We start from the raw sequence: 18,740 nt of genomic DNA, 5'->3' as shown, positions 1-18,740 counted from the left end.
TAGCAGCTAGCTAGGTAAATCAAAGCAATTGCAAACTTCTTAGGTTAGGTCCTCTCCGTGTTGACTTTATAGTTTTGTTCCTGTGAAGCCAATTAATATCTGAAATCACTTTATTTGTAGTCATGTGACCCATGAAAATCCTCCACCTCCCATTCTCCCTATACATAAAAGCTAGCTTTCTTATAAGTAAGGGTGGCACATGAATTACTCACTAAAATCCCTCAGCTTTTTTTGAAATTGAAATCCCTCACGGTTACATGGTCTGGGGACACATATTATTGTATTATTTGGTGATAATATAATTGAATTGAATTAATTTTGTTTACGTGGCAATTCAATGAGGTGGTGCGGCGAAACGATGGGGTCGGAGAGGTTTGAGGCGGTGGAGAAACGCGCCAAGGTTTTGGCGGAGAGAGCGAAGAGGGTGCCGGCGACGATGTGGAAGAGGTTTTGGAACGTGGGACGGGAAGATCCGAGGAGAGTGATTCATGCGATCAAAGTGGGGGTGGCGTTAACGTTGGTGTCTTTGTTGTATTTGATAGAGCCATTGTTCAAGCAGGTTGGGCAGAGCGCCATTTGGGCTGTCATGACTGTGGTCGTCGTTCTTGAATTCACTGCAGGTAGCTATCTACTCCAAAAGTTATAGTTAGTAGCGAATGTATAATTCTATTTTTTTTATAAACAATCATCACATTTTTAGAAGTAAGAGTGTAAGATGGGTGAATTTGGCCTTTTATCAGCCTCGGTCCAACAATTTCTTATCCACTAATTGATGGACTTGACCCTTTTATCAGCCTCCATCTAATAATCCCTAACTTAGCCATCGATTGATCGACTTGACCCTTTTACCAATTTCTGCCCAACAATCCTTTTAGCACCAATTTAGACTTGACCCTTTACAAGCTTCCGCATAACAATTCCCCCTCCCAACACTTCCAGTTTTAACTGCACAACTTTTGCTCTAGGACTCGAACCTGTGACCAGATACTCCTGGTTAGGATCACGCGTGTTGATTTTGTGACCTAGGGATAGTCACTCGACAAGCCAACATAACCAATCGAATGAAAATAAGATGTAGAAAAATGAACTGAGACGAGAATTTTAACGGGAAAATCGAAAGGTAAAAATCACGGGCCCTTTTGAGCGGTGCCCAACTAAAAATTCACTATTTTTATTGATGATTTTTGTACATGTAACACTATGTAAAGAAACGGTCGGTCTCCCTAGTCCCTAAGAGGTGAAGTCGTCCTCTCCTCTCCCTCTTTTCTTGTTCTTGTCTTTCCCTCTTATAGTAGAATAAATGTGTAATAAAGGGAAATAATGAGAATTTATGGGCAATAATGGTATTTATGGGTAATAAAGGGGTACTTAATTGGCGGTTACAGAAAGATAATTAGGCAGTCGACTGGTCATGTCCCGAGTGCTGATAATTACCGAGTACGAGGTCTGACTGTTTGCTAGGTGGTATTGACCGAGTACACATGTTTTTTTTTTTTTGAGTACTCATCAACGCGTTTACGATATTAAATGTATTTTGCTAATTAACTTTTAATTATTCATTTACGACATTTAATTTGTTTTGGAAATTGTATGTACGTGTAGGGGCAACATTGTACAAAGGATTGAATAGAGGACTGGGAACGTTGGTGGCTGGTTCGCTGGCCATATTCATTGAGTATGTTACGACGGAATCTGATCGAATTTTTCGAGCTATTTTTATTGGAGCAGCAGTTTTCCTAATAGGTAAACATAATTACCTTACCTGGCCTTAATCTTCTCTATCAAACCCTAATTAACATTGCTTGAAAATATATATAGGAGGTGTTTGACAAATAGCTGCTAAAATATTGAGTTAGCGGGTTTGAATATCTTATAGCATCAGTTGGTTGGTTGTATAAAAATGTTTAATAAATTAGTTGTTAGTTGATAATTGATTAAATGCAAAATGACCTTTAAAAGTATAAATTATTTTTTCAAAAAATTGATAGAAAAAACTGCTTTCAGCAACTTTTTAAATTTTAATATTTTAGAACAATAAGCTCTTACAAAGAGCTATTAAACAAATACTGTATTTAATCAAGTCAGACCCTTAATAGTGGTCAAACAAGTTAAAATTGGCTGATAAGCTAACTATATTACGAGATAACATAATGTTGTTGTATATATATGTGCAGGAAGTATAGGAACATACATGAGATTTTTGCCATACATAAAGAAAAACTACGACTATGGGGTGGTGATATTTCTGTTGACCTTCAACTTGATCACGGTTTCGAGTTATCGCGTGGAGAACATCATGAAAATGGCGCACCAGCGCTTTTACACCATAGCCATGGGCTGTGCTATCTGTCTGCTTATGAGCTTATTCATCTTCCCTATTTGGTCTGGAGAAGACCTCCATAACTCCACCGTTCACAAGTTTGATGGCTTAGCCAAATCCATTCAAGGTCTTTAATTTTATTTATTTGTCTGAATTATATTACTATTCGGTCTGATATATATGCATGCGCCCATGTTCTCTTCATTTTCTTTTACTTCATATATATATATATATATATATATATATAGTTTAATTATATTAATGGATGTCATGAAAATTTCGGTTCAACGGAAGCCAGTAAAGGGTCAAGTCTAACAATTGGCCTGGCTATTAGGGAAATTGTTGGGAGAGATCAGTGAATGGCCAAGTCCACAACCCTTTTTCTTGAAAGTATAGTGGCAGTATATAAGGAAATAAAGTTGTGTACATGCAGTAAGTTATGGTAAATGCTAATCTTAACAAGTGGTATCCGAGCCAGTAAAAAGTATGTAATTAAGACTGACATGCGCTAGCTAGAAAAGAAAATTATTGACTGAAATGAGAAATTGTTGGGTGGAGGTCAATAAATAGACAGCTATAGACTTGATCCTAAAAATTTCAACTACTTTTACAGAATGCGTGAAGGGGTATTTCAGCGATGAGGAGAAAGAAATAGGCGAGATGGAGTCGCCTGACTCGGAAGACCCAATCGGCAAGGGCTACAAGGCGGTGTTGGACTCCAAATCCTCTGATGAAAATCTGGTACACTAACTCTTTTATTTTCCATCTGTCATGTCTTTTTATAATTTTTTTAAAATATTGATAATGATTCATTACAAGGTACTATATGTTTTATACATTCTTAATCTTTTCTAACCCCAAAAAAACCATGCCCCACCACCAGCCAATTATATTAAAATTATTCCGGATTACATTGTAAATTAAATTATTAACGTACAGGCATTATATGCAAGCTGGGAGCCAAGGCATTCACTGCACTGTTACAAGTTTCCATGGCAACGATATGTTAAGTTAGGAGCCGTTCTTCGCCATTTTGGGTATACTGTCGTGGCTCTTCATGGTTGTTTGCAAACTGAAATTCAGGTATATATATTATCATTATTAATCCACTCAATATTGTTTTATATAAAACAAATTATATATGATTAGAATATATAGAGGAAATTTTCTTTTTTGAGATCATATCAGATAAGATATAAAAAATTATACGTCTTACTATTTCTAGTAGGCATTTATATTGTAGAATGATCTTTAATTTTTAATTTCTAGTAGGTATTGATATTGTAGAATGATCTTTAATTTTTAATGATATTTGAGAAAATTGTAGTGTCATCCCTAATTAATATGATATTGTAGAATTTGTCGTCATGTTCACCTTTCGTTCCTAAGTTATCATTAGTTTTGTATTTTTTATCCTTTTGTGTTCACTTTTTGTCAATGATAACTTAGGAACAAAAAGTGAGTATATATGAACCAATTTTGCCAGTAAAAGTGCAATTTTTCTCATGATACTTCATAATCATTTTGCCAAGAACCTTGTGGTTCAGTGGTATCAAACACTTCACTTTATACCGACCTTCAATAGGTTGAAAGTAGTTATGAACAGATACTGTATTGTAATAGAGTCGTAATTTATTAATGCTTACATTTTGGTATCAATTAAAAATGATTTTAATTTAGACTCCCCAATCCATCCGCGCTCTTTTCAAAGACCCATGCATGCGCCTCGCCGGAGAAGTGTCGAAAGCGCTAGAGGAGCTGGGCGAGAGCATCCGCAACCGGCGCCACTGCTCGCCGGAGATCCTCTCGGACCACCTCCACGAAGCCCTGCAAGACCTGAACGCCGCCATCAAGTCCCAGCCGCGCCTCTTCCTGGGCAGCCGCAACAGCAACCCAAACATGCTAGCCATGGCAGCAGCAGCAGCAGCAGCGGCGAAGGAGCAGCACAAGAAGTCATCATCGCTGCCGAGCGTGAAGACGGACACGTCGGCTCTGATGGACTGGCGGTCCAAGAGGGGAGCTGCAGGGTCCCGGCGGGAGAAAGAAGAGGAGAGAAAAGTGTTGAGGCCGACGCTTAGCAAGATCGCATTCACGTCGTTGAACTTCTCGGAGGCGCTGCCGTTCGCGGCGTTTGCTTCGCTGCTGGTGGAGCTGGTGGCGAGGCTGGAGATTGTGATTGAGGAGGTGGAGGAGCTGGGGAAGATCGCCCATTTCAAGGAGTTTGACGGTGGGGACAGTATGATTGGTGTTAAATGTGAGAAACCCACTAAAGTCCCATTACCTAACCAGTTGCCCTCTCATGCAGTAGATTGATATGGTTATGTGCGTATCTAGGACAGGAAAATCTGATATGGAATCAAATTTGCACTTATTTCTTCATATATAAGACCTACGTAGTACTGCTGTTGCATTTCTTTCTTAAATTTACATATCAATAAATTATTTTGATTTTTTTTTATTACTAAGTAGATTCTTTTTGGAATTTTTATTATTAATTTATATATGGGAGTATGATCAAAAGCAAGAATATCTTATTACTGAAACCCCTTGCAAAGTGCCCAAAAGGCCAAGAGGGGTATTTATACCGCAAAAACAATCCATTAATGTTCTCATTTACACACCCAATTGTTATGAAATATATAACTATCGTTACCGTCCATAACTATCGTGCCCAATAGACTCCTTTTTTTAGGCCTCTTATGAAACTTTAAATTCCTATATGACTATATCTTCACTATTGACTCCTTGTTCAAGGAGTCACGATAAAACTAAACGCCAATTCTTTTAATTTTTTAGAACTCCAGTCAAACCTTAAATTCTTATAACTTCATTACTAAACTCATTTTTCAAGGGTGCAGGGTAAGACTGAACCCCAAATCCTTTCAAGCCTCTAGTAAAATCTCAAACCCATATAACTTCACTATTGACTTCTTTTTCAATGAGGCGCGGGCGGTAAGATTGACTGTTGGCTCCTTTTTCAGACTTCTAATACCTTAAATTATTTCTAACTTCGTTACTAACTCCGTTTCCAAAGAGTTGTAGTAAGATTGAGCGTTGACTCCGTTTTTAAGCCTCCAATCAAACTTCAAACCCTTATAACTTCGTTACCGACTCCTTTTTCAAGGAGGTGCAGTAAGACTAAGCGCGACCTCTTTTTCAAGTATCCAATCAAACTTAAATTCTTTCTAACTTTGTTGTTGGCTTTTGTTATAAGGAGGGGCAGCAAGATTGAGCTTCAACTCCTTTTTCAAATCTCCAGTCAAGTCTTAAATTATTTCTAACACTAACACATAAAGTATATTATTCTAACTCATAAAAAACATTATCTTATCTCATAATATAATGTTTTTTATTCTAACACGCGCGTTGAACAAAGAATTCTTTTTAACATCAAAACAACGTCGTTTTGGACCGTGGTCCACGCATCTGTAATTTACCATATGAATGTATCCCTACAAGTGACAAGCTAAGGATAAGGCCCAAATGATATATGGAAATTATATTAAAGGATAAGGCAAATGCCCTATGGTTCAATCATGACTTCAGTCTTTCAGATACATGTATGTGAGGTTGTTAATACACGAAACTGAGTGGCAAGCAATGAAGCATAGTTCCATCTGCAGATGGCTACTCGACTACTCAACTCTCCACACAGTTTGTTCAATTGGGATTTTGGAAGACGCAAACCTGAAGACAAGCCACAGCCTCCTAAGTACCATAACATTGACCTCCCCTTCCCACCTTCTCTTGTCACCAAAACTTTCTTGAAAGGTGCGTAGTTCACAACCCAATCTGCAGACTGATGATCTTGGATTTGAGGCATAATATTAGCTCAACTATTTTAATTTTTTGGTTGTAATTATTGGCAAGAGTGTAGCATTCTGAAAAATTAAATTTGTAGTCCTAACGGTATGTAATCCGCGACCAATTACCCAATTGTTTGTCTAATTGTTTAGTCTAGAGATCTGTGATTTTTTAAGTTCTGTCAGTTTTTGCTTTAAGGAGGTTTCAATTGCAATGGCCTAACCGGGAGGGTTGAAAATGAGTCTATAATATCATATTAGACTAGTTAATTCTCCAGTTGTATTACCTTAGAAGTAATTACAATTCAGCAAAGGAATGTTGAGTGGAGACGGGTAAAGGGCCAAGTCCAATAATTAATAGCTAGGGGATTGTTGGGTTGAGACCAATGAAGGGACAAATTCAGCAATTTACCTCTCGAAAATGTAGTGACGATATATAAGAAAATAAAATTGCATTTTTTATGTGAACTATAGCTATTAGCGTAGTGGTAATGGCCTGATTCTAACAAGTGATATGTGGCTAGGGGATTGTTGAAAATGGACAAGTCCAACAGCTTGCCTGGTGATCAAGTTGCACCTTTGATCTTAACAGAAGCCCTGGGTTACACCAAAAAAAAAATTAGACTAGTTAATTGATTTTAAACTAGTTAATAATTTGATTCAACTTTAGTGTTGATTTGGGTTTGATTTTTTTCACGGACTCAATCCCATCGGTTTGCATAATCTGATATGTTAGTGTAAGCAGGGAGGGAGTTGAAATGCTGCTATCAGGCATCAACTGATGGATTTAGTGCCACTGATTTCCACCAAAACTGTGACTTCAAGGGGCCATGTGTGATCATTGGGTACACAAACAAGTCCTTCAAGTTTGGGGCATTCAACCCTGAGGGCTACAGAAGCACAGATGACTACTATGACACTTTTGATGCTTTTCTCTTCTACTGGCCAGAAAATGACAGCGATGAGCCCATAGTCTTACCCAAGGTTGGGGGCAGTGGCGCCGCCCTCTTCGACTACGCTCGCGGCGGCCCTCAGTTCGGTGCCGACGGGCTGCTCATCGGACCGCCATTGGCTCCGGTGATGGGAGGGTTTGCAGGGCCAGACACAAATTCAGGGATTGGGGACTTAAGGCAAGCTAAGTCAAGATTGGGGTTGTCTTATAAGAAGAGGGCAGATGGGAAGGAGTCACTGTTTGGGGATGAGTCTAAGGCCATTCTTGATGAAGTATTGGTGTTTTGTAGTCCTCAAATTGCAAGCCTGTATTGATTCATGCATACATATATATATATATATATATATATATAAGTTGAGAAATGAGATTCCAATACTTTGCTTATAAGTCTATCAATTATTTGTACATGAATTTCCTGCAAGGATTTAACAAGAGAAATATGGTGCACTTTAACATACAAATGATATCAACAGAACTATGTGATTCATATATTCCAACAGACGAGACAATGGACAAAGTTACAAGCATCCATCCACATTCAAAGTTCGATACTACAGTTTGGTTTTCGACTTTCTGGTCAGCATAACTAGAGCATGAGAACAACACCTCAGCAACTTTAAGAAAGTTCAAGTTCTAAAACAGAAACGGAAATGGAACAGTCATCCATAGCAAACATTATAGCTCCCACCATATCAATCATGCATGGCCGTTGCACAGACGCCTATCATTTGGAGGCTGGGGATACGAAATTGAAATCAGTCGAGACCTGAAGATCTCAGTTCTGTCCCCATTAATCACTGTACGAGATTCCCAACTGTTTGAACTTTCGACCTGATCTGATTCAACTTTTTCTGGTTGAGAGTTGGAGATGGCAATTAGCAATTCCCGTGCTGCCTCCAATGAAGCCTCCTGCCCAAGTAGTCCTCTATCCATATAATGCAGATGTCCTCCTAGTGTTTAAAAAGTGGCTGCAGTAAAAGACAGTTTCAATCATTTATTCAATGTAAATCTTTGCCAGGTAGTATGGATTAGTTCAAGAAACGTCAAAAGATTATGGGCAATAGTAAGATCAGACATGACTGTGCATAATTTGCAGTAGGCAAACATAAAGTGCAGTGAATATCAGAACATCTGAAGTTTTCGGAGATTGAGAATGGCCAACCACTAAAGAGTCACTAAACAATCATTAGAACTTATAAAATGTAACACTTCAACAATGCCACCAGGCAGCACCCCAGGTTTGCTACATTGTGCTCTGAACAGAATTTGGTCAATGTAGGCAGTAGAGACATGAATACTAGAAATGTTTGAGCTGAATAATGTGCTGTATCCCCACGCCCAAAAATAATATCGGTGCTCCTTGGGGGTAATCTCGGCCAAAATGGCTAAGGATACAAACAAGGTCATGAGTTCGAATCACAGCCTTGTTGGTTTGAGCCGTCAGCTATGGGCAACTTAGGCTGGTGTACCTCGTTGTGGTCCTTTGCCAGTCAGCTAGAGTCACAAGACGGGAGGTTTACCCAATCCACACCCTGGGGTAGTGGCCGGTTTCCCTCTTCAACCAAAAAATAATACGGAGTAATAAAAATGGTGCTCCCTTATGCTCCCAACCCCAGACATGCCACTGCCGCCGACCCTCAGTGATGAGGAAGCAGTAGGCTTTTGCGGTTTTGCCACACTGGTCAGCACATACCACACCAGTTTCTCACCCAAATTCTATCAAATTCGATCATCTCTTCCTCATAATTATGTAGAATAAGCTTCTCATATTAAATAAACTGGCTGGCCTAAGTAGCATTTTTCAGACTCCGCACAACACCAGAGCTTCACTTTCCTTGTCTAGACTATTCAATTAGCATATATGGATCAGAGTCTTACAAAACAATAGGTTAAAAACAAACGCAAGATGATGCTTCAAATGACATAAAAAATTACAGAAGAAACCAACAAGCCTACCAAACCATACAATTCCAATAAAATGAAATCAATGGAGACTAGATATCTGAGGAGGTAGTCCAAACATATGATTAGAAATTCAAACAATTACTCTAAAAAACAGCCAGAGTTTCAATTATAATCTCTCCGGCAGCGCTTTGTAACAGGTCTAATCCTCACGACAGAGTAACATCCCAAAATCACATGGAAATGAATTAATTAAGGAACAAACAAAACTTAAATGCATAAGATACAGATAAATTTTCTCGGGAACGCTACCGGAATACAAATCATCTCCATTACAAGCCTTACTGAGAAATTTTTGTGTTTTTTTTTCATCTCTGTTAACCTAAACGGAACATCAAGCCTTACAAAGTTGCTACCGGAATATAAATCATCTCCATTACAAGATTTTCTTAACAGTCCGACAAACCATTCTCTAATCCTTTCTTTTTTATTTTAACTATTTCTCTCTGTTAACCCAAACGCAACATCAAACCTCACATGGTTGATATATTTTTCCCAAATTCAAGTTAGTTATTGACAGAAATACATAGATCAAAACGAAATGATGGAATCTCAAGTTAGATTAAGAGAAGAAAATCAGAGGAGGGAGAAGAGAGAGAGAGAGAGTACCTCACGGGTCGGTTTTGGAATACTGCGTTCGGACAATGAATGGCGTTGGATCAAATCCGCGTTTTCTTTTGTCAATGTAATAAAGTAATAATAGATGGAAATTTCTAATTTGTCAGGAGATACGATTTTGACTCTTGACCGTGTCATTCCAGATTCCTCCGTAAACTTGTGTCCCAACTCTGCCCGTTGAAATTTCTTCTTACTTCTACCATTCTTTTACTTTTTCATGGTAAATTATATGTATGTAAATGGATTTTCAAATATATATATAATTATATATATATACACTAATTTTTCTTATGCGCGATGGGCAAAAAATAAGTTTCTAATATTAGTATTTTATATTAAAATTTTAAATTTATTTAAATTTTTAAATTAAATATTTATATTTTAAAAAATAATTAACATATAACTCTAATAATATTTAATGTGTATATATTATTATTATTATTATTATTATTATTATTATTGAAAAAGATAAGAAAAGATATGGTGGATGCATGTGCATAGTAACAATAGTTGAAAAGATAACGAAAGTTATAAAGGGTATATTTGTCCAAAATATTATGTAGTACAACTTTTATAACATAATGTACAAAAAAAAAACTTAACGGAAAAACGCACATAAATAAGGGATATAACCTTCATTCACATTTATTATGTTTTTAGGTATGTAAATGGTAATTTCGTTGTTTTAAAAAAAAAATATTGAGATGATGCATATTAACCTTATAAAAAAATTTATTAACAAAATTTCTAATTATATAATATCAAGTATTAAATGTGGTACATTATAGACAATTAAATGATTAAGTTTGTCCAAATCAATTGACAAGGACTAAATTTTTAAAAGTAAAACAATTGAGGGGCCAAAAGTATTGTTTCCCATTAATTTTATATATATATATATATATATATATAATTGTGTTCAGGTGCGAACTACTAGCTCAGGAGAGAAGTGAGAACGCATGTCATCCGTCCACGTGTCTGGATCCAACAGATCAGAAACACTGATTTAAAAAAAATGTGGTGACATTTTTATAAATAATTGAACATTGAAATATAAGTAAAATGTATTACAAGTGCAAGTAGCAGTTTCATATAGTAAACCTACGTGCAAGTAAATTGTATTACAAGTGCAAGTAAAATGTACACTAAGCATCAATACTAAGTGCACCTAACGTTATAACTAGTTGCACTTAACGTTATAATTAGGTGCACCTAGGTGCAAGAATGTTAACATGGTAAATTACTTGCACTTGTAAGTAAAAATAGGTGCACTTGTAAGTGATTTTACTTGCACTTTTTATAGGGATGGCAATGTGCCCCGTCCTTGAATAATTATTATAATAAATAATATATATATATATATATATATATATATATATATATATATTAATTCATTTAAATTAAAATCATAGTTTTTAAAATTAAAATTACACTAATTTAATATGTTGACTAAGAATCGACCGAGGATGAGGATGGGGACTATTTTCCATTCCCCGCTGGGGATGTGGACGGGGACAGAGGGAGTATACCCCCCGCCCCCGCCCCACCCCGTTGCCATCCCTAACTTTTTACTTGTAAATGTGCACAAGCTTCTTGCACTTATAACACAATTACTTGCACCAAAGTTTGAGTTATTTACAAAAATGTCACCACGTCATTTGTTTAAAATTACATCTGATTCATTGATCTGGACATGTGGACGGCTAAGAATAGTTCTTATTTCTCTTCTGGGCGTGAGTTCTCACCTAAGCGCGCCCCTATACACACACACACACACACTCACACACATAAAAATCTCTCTCTCTCTCTCTATCTATATATATGTATGTATGTATGCATGTGTGTATGTATGTATGTATGTATGTCACGTTAAACACAACCCACGCACCTTAAGCACAAAACCCACACACCTTAAGTACAAAACTCGTGTACCTTAAGCACAAAAATCACGCACCTTAAGAAGGAAAAACATGCACCTTAAAATTTGATCTAGATGCAAAAATTATCAAATTGCCACCATTTTTTTTTTAATTTCGGTAATCCTGGACGTTGATTTAAGCAAGATCCACGGCTTAGATTTAACCGCACCTGATGGGTGTCGAAACCAACAAATAATAAATACTTACTCTTATGAATTGTTCACTATAACACCTCCACTAGCTGCATCCATCATCTTTCTTTCCATGGGAAGCAATCCCTCATAAAAGTATTGAATGAGGAGCTGTTCAGAAACTCCATGTTGAGGGCAACTTGCACATAGTTGCTTGAAACGTTCCCAGTACTCGTGGAGAGTCTCTGTATCTCTTTGCTTGATGCCACATATTTCCCTTCTAATGCTGGCAGCTCGTGATGCTGGGAAAAACTTTTCAAGAAATAATCTTACCATTTCATCCCATGTGTTTATTGAGCCTGAGGGAAGGTAAAATAACCAATCCTTTGCTCTATCGGCTAATGAGAATGGGAAAGCACGTAATTTGATTTGATCTTCCGTCACTCTTTGCGGTTTGAAGCTCGAACACACCACGTGGAACTCCTTCAGGTGCTTATGTGGATCTTCATTTTCAAGACCACAAAATGTTGGGAGTAGTTGAATCAAACCCGACCTTAATTCAAAACCAACTTCTAAGGCAGGATGTTGAATATAGAGGGGTTGTTGATTTAGATTTGGTGCAGAAAGTTCCCATAAAGTTCTTTGTTCTTCAGCAACGGCTCGTTCTTCGGCCATTGTTTACTCTTTTTCAGAATCGCAACAAGAAGTAGTTGATTCAGTTGTGGTAGTTTATAAAATATATAATTAGCTCAATTAATCAATTAAGCCCAAATAGGTTCATTAAGCCTAATTATTCAACTAACTATTATATTAGTATAAAATATAAAATAAAGCTTAAAATAAATATAATGTAAAATAAATAAAACTAATTTATTATAAGAATCAAATATAAATATGTATAAAAATAGTGCTTATCAAAATTCCCCACACTAATCATTTGCTTGTCCTCAAGCAAAGACATTATTTAAGAAAACATAAATATATAAAACTCATAACACTTCATGAACCTTGGTCTCAAACACATTATAAATACCCAGTTAGCAATTTATTTGAAAATGAAGTAAACTAAATAACCAAGCCCTCACGGTTATATCACTCGTCACTCAAAAGTGTTTGAAGGGTGTGTATATTTCACTCAAATCAATTCCTATAGAAATGGTCTACCATAGGCTTGCATATCTTCTCATTCTCCACTACAAGATAACATGCATGACCAAATCATAAGGACTTTATCCAATGTTGTAATGGGGCTTAAGGCAAACGGTAGGAAATATTTGGAAAAGTAGTTCAAAAAGCCTTCAAAACTAGAGGAGCATGATCAAATGAACTAACTCAAACATAAAGATCAAATGAACCCAATCACTCTTGTTATTTTGATATCTCAACTCCAACCAAATAAACTATCACATCCCCATATGCCCACAAACTATTCATATCTTATTCAGCACGAATATTAAGAACAACCAAAAATGATAATTTCATTTTCTCTTTTTCTCTTTTTTTGTACTACTACTTTTCGTTCTTCTTTTTCTTCTTTTTTTTTCTCTTTTTTTTTTCTTTTGATTTTTTTTTTGTAGAATCTGAAGAAAGGCACATTCCGTCACACATTTCACCCTCTTTAGTTTAGAAACAACCTCAACTTGAAACAACCACATCGGCTCATTTTCTTTTTGGAAATACCAACCAAAAGGCTCATAGAACTCCAATGACAATTGCATTATTCTCACTCATATAGACACTTTTGTCAACATCTTTCCACACACTCAATCCTTACCATTTACCCAATCAAAGCTCCCCTAGTCCTCTAGGCAAGGTTAAGGAAATTAATTTCAGGTATGAGGTTTATTATAATGTGGCTCAATAAGAACAAAAATACGGTTGACAGGCTCAAAGTGGCTGACAAAGGAAAATAATTAGGGTATGAACAGGCTATTTGGCTAGTGAAGCTAAAAATCAAAGATGGCCTTAATCATATTAAGATCATGCATGAATCAAATTAGCTTTAAAGAGAATCAAGGCAAGTTCTAGAGATACAAGTCCATGGAAGATATCACACAAGAACAAAATAATCGGACTGAAGTGTCAGTCAAAGGCTCAAATATCTCACAGGTTCATGCTTGGTCAGTTTAGCCACCACCATATCAAACAAAACACCAACTAAACACTCATAATATGCAAGATCAATTATTCAATTATGTTATGAATTCTAGTAAAAATTCTATTATTTTTTGGAAAAATTTTAGTAGAAAAAGAAAGATTTTTTTTTTTTTGAAGAGAAGAAACTAATCATATCCCCTCCCCACACTTATTCTTAACATTGTCCCCAATGTTAAATAGAATGTAAAGATAAGAGAAAAATTAATAAAATTGCAAAACAAATAAAGGGAAGGGTAGAATAAACTCCCTTTGGGTTTCCTCCCAAGTAGCACTTTTCTTTAATGTCTTTGGCTAGACGCCATTTTCTTCCTAACACATCCTCAAAGTTAGGATTTCTATTCAACGCAACATTCGGTGTATCACCACCAATCAAATGACAATTATTTTCTTGCAATAAAGTATCCACAATAAAAACAGATGACATGCCATTCAGATGTTTCATAGTAGTATTAAATATATCAAATTTAACAATGTCACCATCAAACTCCATTGTCAATATACCATCATGCACATCAATTTTAGATTTAGTAGTTTTCAAAAATGGCCTCCCTAATAAGATCAATGAAGAATTAGGGGGATTATCTTCTTCCATATCCAACACATAAAAATCAGCAGGAAAGATTAACCCATCAACTTGTACTAAAATATCTTCTAAAACTTCCACAGGATAAACGTTAGATCTATCAGCAAGTTGAACAATTACACCAGTTTCTTTTAAGGAGCCAACATTTAAAGATGAATAAACAGATAGGGGCATGACATTAATTGAAGCTCCAAGATCTAACATTGCACTGTCAACATTAACATTTCCAATTTTGCAAGGGATAGTAAACATACCAGGATCTTTGCATTTAGGAGGTAATTTTTTCTGAAGGATAGCTGAGACATTTTCTCCCATACTTACCATTTCATTGCCTTTCAACTTTCTTTTATTGGTGCACAACTCCTTGAGAAACTTAGCATATCGAGGAATTTGTTTGATAGCATCAAGTAAAGGAATATTTACCTCGACCTTTTGAAATGTCTCAAGTATTTCTTTTTCGTCTTCAGCGTTCTTGGATTTGGCGAACCTACTAGGAAAAGGAGGAGGAATTACCAAAGACTTTGGGTATTCTTTGATAGGTTTTTGATCATTTTGAGGTTGGTGGACCTCTTTTTCAGTTTCCTCATCTCGGTTGGGTGTTTTTCTCACTTGAGTATGTTCTTCCAACCCTTTTCTACTTCTCAGGATAATTGCACTCACATTTTGCTTTGGGTTTACAACAGTTTGTGAGGGAAACTTACCTTGAGACTCCAATCTACTCACAGTAGATGCTAGCCGACTTATCTGACTTTCTAAATGTTGAATACTTGTTCTTGTTTCTTGCTGAAATTGTTGTGTTTGTTGTTGAAATTGTTGTGTGTCTCGCTGAAATTGTTGTGTGTCTTGCTGAAATTGTTGTGTGTTAGTAGCAAGTGACTTAACAATATCCTCCAATGACATACTTGAATTAGAAGATGGTTGTTGTGAAGATGCAGGTTGTTGTTGAATATGTTGTATAGGCTGAAACTGTGGAAATTGTGGAAACTGTTGACGTGGCTTGTAGCTGAAATTTGGATGATCCCTCCATCCTGGGTTGTATGTATTTGAATAGGGATCATAATTTCGTTGTGGTTGGCCTGGAAACCCTCCAATTGCGTTAGCTTGCTCACAATAATCATATTGAAGTGTTAGACACATATCTGTTTGGTGTCCAGTATCAGCACATATCCCACAAGCTTTTACCTGATGCGTACCTCCTAGAGCTAACTGTTGAACAAGAGTAGTTAAGTGAGATACTTGATTCGCAAGGGAAGAAGTGTTCACCTCATTCAATCTTCTAGAAGGTGTGTCCTGTCTACATCCAAATTGTTGTGAATTGGCAGCCATTATGGATATCAAATCTCTAGCTTCTCGAGGAGTTTTGTTCACTATAGCACCTCCACTAGCTGCATCCATCATCTTTCTTTCCATGGGAAGCAATCCCTCATAAAAGTATTGAATGAGGAGCTGTTCAGAAACTCCATGTTGAGGGCAACTTGCACATAGTTGCTTGAAACGTTCCCAGTACTCGTGGAGAGTCTCTGTATCTCTTTGGTTGATGCCACATATTTCCCTTCTAATGCTGGCAGCTCGTGATGCTGGGAAAAACTTTTCAAGAAATAATCTTACCATTTCATCCCATGTGTTTATTGAGCCTGAGGGAAGGTAAAATAACCAATCCTTTGCTCTATCGGCTAATGAGAATGGGAAAGTACGTAATTTGATTTGATCTTCCGTCACTCTTTGCGGTTTGAAGCTCGAACACACCACGTGGAACTCCTTCAGGTGCTTATGTGGATCTTCATTTTCAAGACCACAAAATGTTGGGAGTAGTTGAATCAAACCCGACCTTAATTCAAAACCAACTTCTAAGGCAGGATGTTGAATATAGAGGGGTTGTTGATTTAGATTTGGTGCAGAAAGTTCCCGTAAAGTTCTTTGTTCTTCAGCTACGGCTCGTTCTTCGGCCATTGTTTACTCTTTTTCAGAATCGCAACAAGAAGTAGTTGATTGAACAGATGTTGAAGAAACCACTTTGTTTTTACGCAATCTAGTCTCCTTCCTTAACTTTTTAGCAGTCTTCTCAATCTCAGGATCGTATTGCAATTGACCCGTACGAGAAGAACGTGGCATAAAAATAAATCTAATTGACACCAATCCCCGGCAACGGTGCCAAAAATTTGATGGGTGTCGAAACCAACAAATAATAAATACTTACTCTTATGAATTGTAATAGTGATGAGTAAGGTCGTATCCACAGAGACTGGTTAGACTTATCTTTAGCAATAGATTTAATAAATAATAAAATGAAAATCGAAACTTAAATAGCAACAATAAAATGGAAAATGGAAAATAATATCAAATAGCAAATAATTATCAAGTAAATGTCAATGGCAAATGGTATCCAACCCAAGGTATAATATCAGTTTAATTCTAACAAGAAAGATATTGATATGCAAGCCAAATTAACTTTACTCTTTACTAGATTGGTTATGGTTATTAACAAGCTCTAACAACCTGTCTTTCCTTACTTCGTCGGTAATTAAAACAAGCTCTTTAATTACTTCCCTAGCTAATAAACAACCCTAAACAAGCTCTTAGGATTTAATTTACTAACAGCATTATCGAATTAGAAAGACTACCAATCCTAGCCAACAAACTCACAAGCTCGGTTCATTTAAGCTAGACTATATATCTTCATAACACAAACTGAAAATCAGTTATAATCAAATTGTGCTATTTGCTACTAATATCAAAGCACTTAAACAATTACGGATTCAAGGTTCTGACTAGCAATTTAATAACTTGACAATTGAACAATGGGCCCTATTGCAACAATTAATCAAGCAATAATTCATATATATGAATATAACAGAAGATACATAGATAATAAAGTGCAAAGAATAATTTAGGCTAAATAAAGCTTACTGTTCTTGTAGAATCAAACTTCAATAATCCTCGAATTGGAAAAATAAAAACTCAGCAGTACATCGTATAGAGTGTTTACAATGTAAATGAAATTCTTTCGTGAATAACTGACGATTTTACTATTGAATTCATTGCCTATATATACTACTTTAGGCTTAGTACTGTCCGTACATTTGTAAAAGTAACTTGCGGTCGAAATCTACCGGAAGTCCCTCACCGCACACTGTCCGAAATTGACGCTCGTCCGCACGCTGCATCTTCTACGTACGTAATTAGAACTAACAAAGGGAAATAAAATTAAAAACAAGTTGGGCTGTTGCCTTTCATTAGAAATTTGCGTACGTAACTTCTTAAAACAAAAACAAAGAAAAAAAGGTAAATAAGAATTAACTACTGAACATCTGAAACAATTAAAATAATTAAAATAATTAAATGGGCTAACTAATTAAACAATACAAAATAAAATATATAATTAGCTCAATTAATCAATTAAGCCCAAATAGGTTCATTAAGCCTAATTATTCAACTAACTATTATATTAGTATAAAATATAAAATAAAGCTTAAAATAAATATAATGTAAAATAAATAAAACTAATTTATTATAAGAATCAAATATAAATATGTATAAAAATAGTGCTTATCAGCACCACTGCACGGAAGACCTCCAATCGCAAGGGAACTGAATCCTATATATATATAAAGAGCGGTTCAAGTGCAAAAATACACCCAGGTAAAAAATGAGGTGAGATTCAGCTCAAATGAATCAAATTTTATTTATTTATTTTTTAAATGCACATCCTCAATTAAAGAAGAAAATTGTAAAAATAGCGCACCTTAAGAAAGAAAACAATGCACTTTAAGAATGAAAATAAAGCATCTTAAGAAGGAAAATAACGCACCTTAAGAAGGAAGGCAAAGCTCTTTAAGAAGGAAACCAACGCACCTTAAGAAGGAAAAAAACGCACCTTAAGAAAGAAAGAAAAAAAAAGCGCACCTTAAGAAGGAAAACCGCATACCTAAAGCTTTAGGCGGACGCACCTTATGCACACAAACCACACATCTTAAGAAGGAAAACCGCACACCTAAAGTTTTAGACTGACGCACTTAAGTTTCAACAATTGGTGCACCTTAAGCACACAACACAAAAACCACACACCTTAAATTTGATATAGATGCAAAAGACGAAATTGCTACTGCGTTTTTTAATCTGTGTTCAATATGGGCTGTTGATTTTGATTAGATCAATGGCTAAGATTAAACTCCATCTTCGCACCTGAAATCTATCACCGCATTTGAACCTAATTATATATATATATATATATATATATATATATATATATATATATATATATATATATATATATATATATATATATATATATATAG

General features: G+C 35.9%; 3 protein-coding genes and 1 long non-coding RNA gene across 4 annotated transcripts; 2 read left to right on the top strand and 2 right to left on the bottom strand.

Moving 5' to 3' along the window:
* The first annotated feature begins 213 nt into the window (after window positions 1-213).
* On the top strand, window positions 214-4,781 carry LOC116001665 (aluminum-activated malate transporter 12-like). Its single transcript, XM_031241565.1, has 6 exons — window positions 214-620; window positions 1,603-1,743; window positions 2,175-2,447; window positions 2,934-3,061; window positions 3,260-3,403; window positions 4,001-4,781. The coding sequence occupies exons 1-6, from the start codon at window positions 338-340 to the stop codon at window positions 4,631-4,633; spliced, it is 1,602 nt and encodes a 533-aa protein (XP_031097425.1). The 5' UTR covers window positions 214-337; the 3' UTR covers window positions 4,634-4,781.
* A 1,072-nt stretch (window positions 4,782-5,853) lies between these two features.
* On the top strand, window positions 5,854-7,513 carry LOC116002181. The gene is made up of 2 exons (XM_031242248.1): window positions 5,854-6,091; window positions 6,869-7,513. Exons 1-2 carry the CDS (start codon window positions 5,944-5,946, stop codon window positions 7,387-7,389), a joined length of 669 nt encoding a protein of 222 aa, XP_031098108.1. The 5' UTR covers window positions 5,854-5,943; the 3' UTR covers window positions 7,390-7,513.
* A 28-nt stretch (window positions 7,514-7,541) lies between these two features.
* Window positions 7,542-9,721, bottom strand: LOC116002182. The gene is made up of 2 exons (XR_004094395.1): window positions 9,647-9,721; window positions 7,542-8,043 (listed from the first exon to the last, which is right to left on the bottom strand). It is a non-coding gene; the product is annotated as an uncharacterized LOC116002182 (long non-coding RNA).
* Window positions 9,722-14,034: 4,313 nt separating this feature from the next.
* Window positions 14,035-16,395, bottom strand: LOC116001306. The gene has a single exon (XM_031241192.1). It carries the CDS (start codon window positions 16,393-16,395, stop codon window positions 14,035-14,037), a length of 2,361 nt encoding a protein of 786 aa, XP_031097052.1.
* Between the last annotated feature and the right edge of the window lie 2,345 nt (window positions 16,396-18,740).

This window comes from Ipomoea triloba, chromosome 13, assembly GCF_003576645.1.
Source record: "Ipomoea triloba cultivar NCNSP0323 chromosome 13, ASM357664v1".
NCBI classification, from domain to species: domain Eukaryota; kingdom Viridiplantae; phylum Streptophyta; class Magnoliopsida; order Solanales; family Convolvulaceae; genus Ipomoea; species Ipomoea triloba.
Note: the sequence above shows the minus strand (reverse complement) of the source record. Positions and strands in the feature narration are given on the sequence as shown.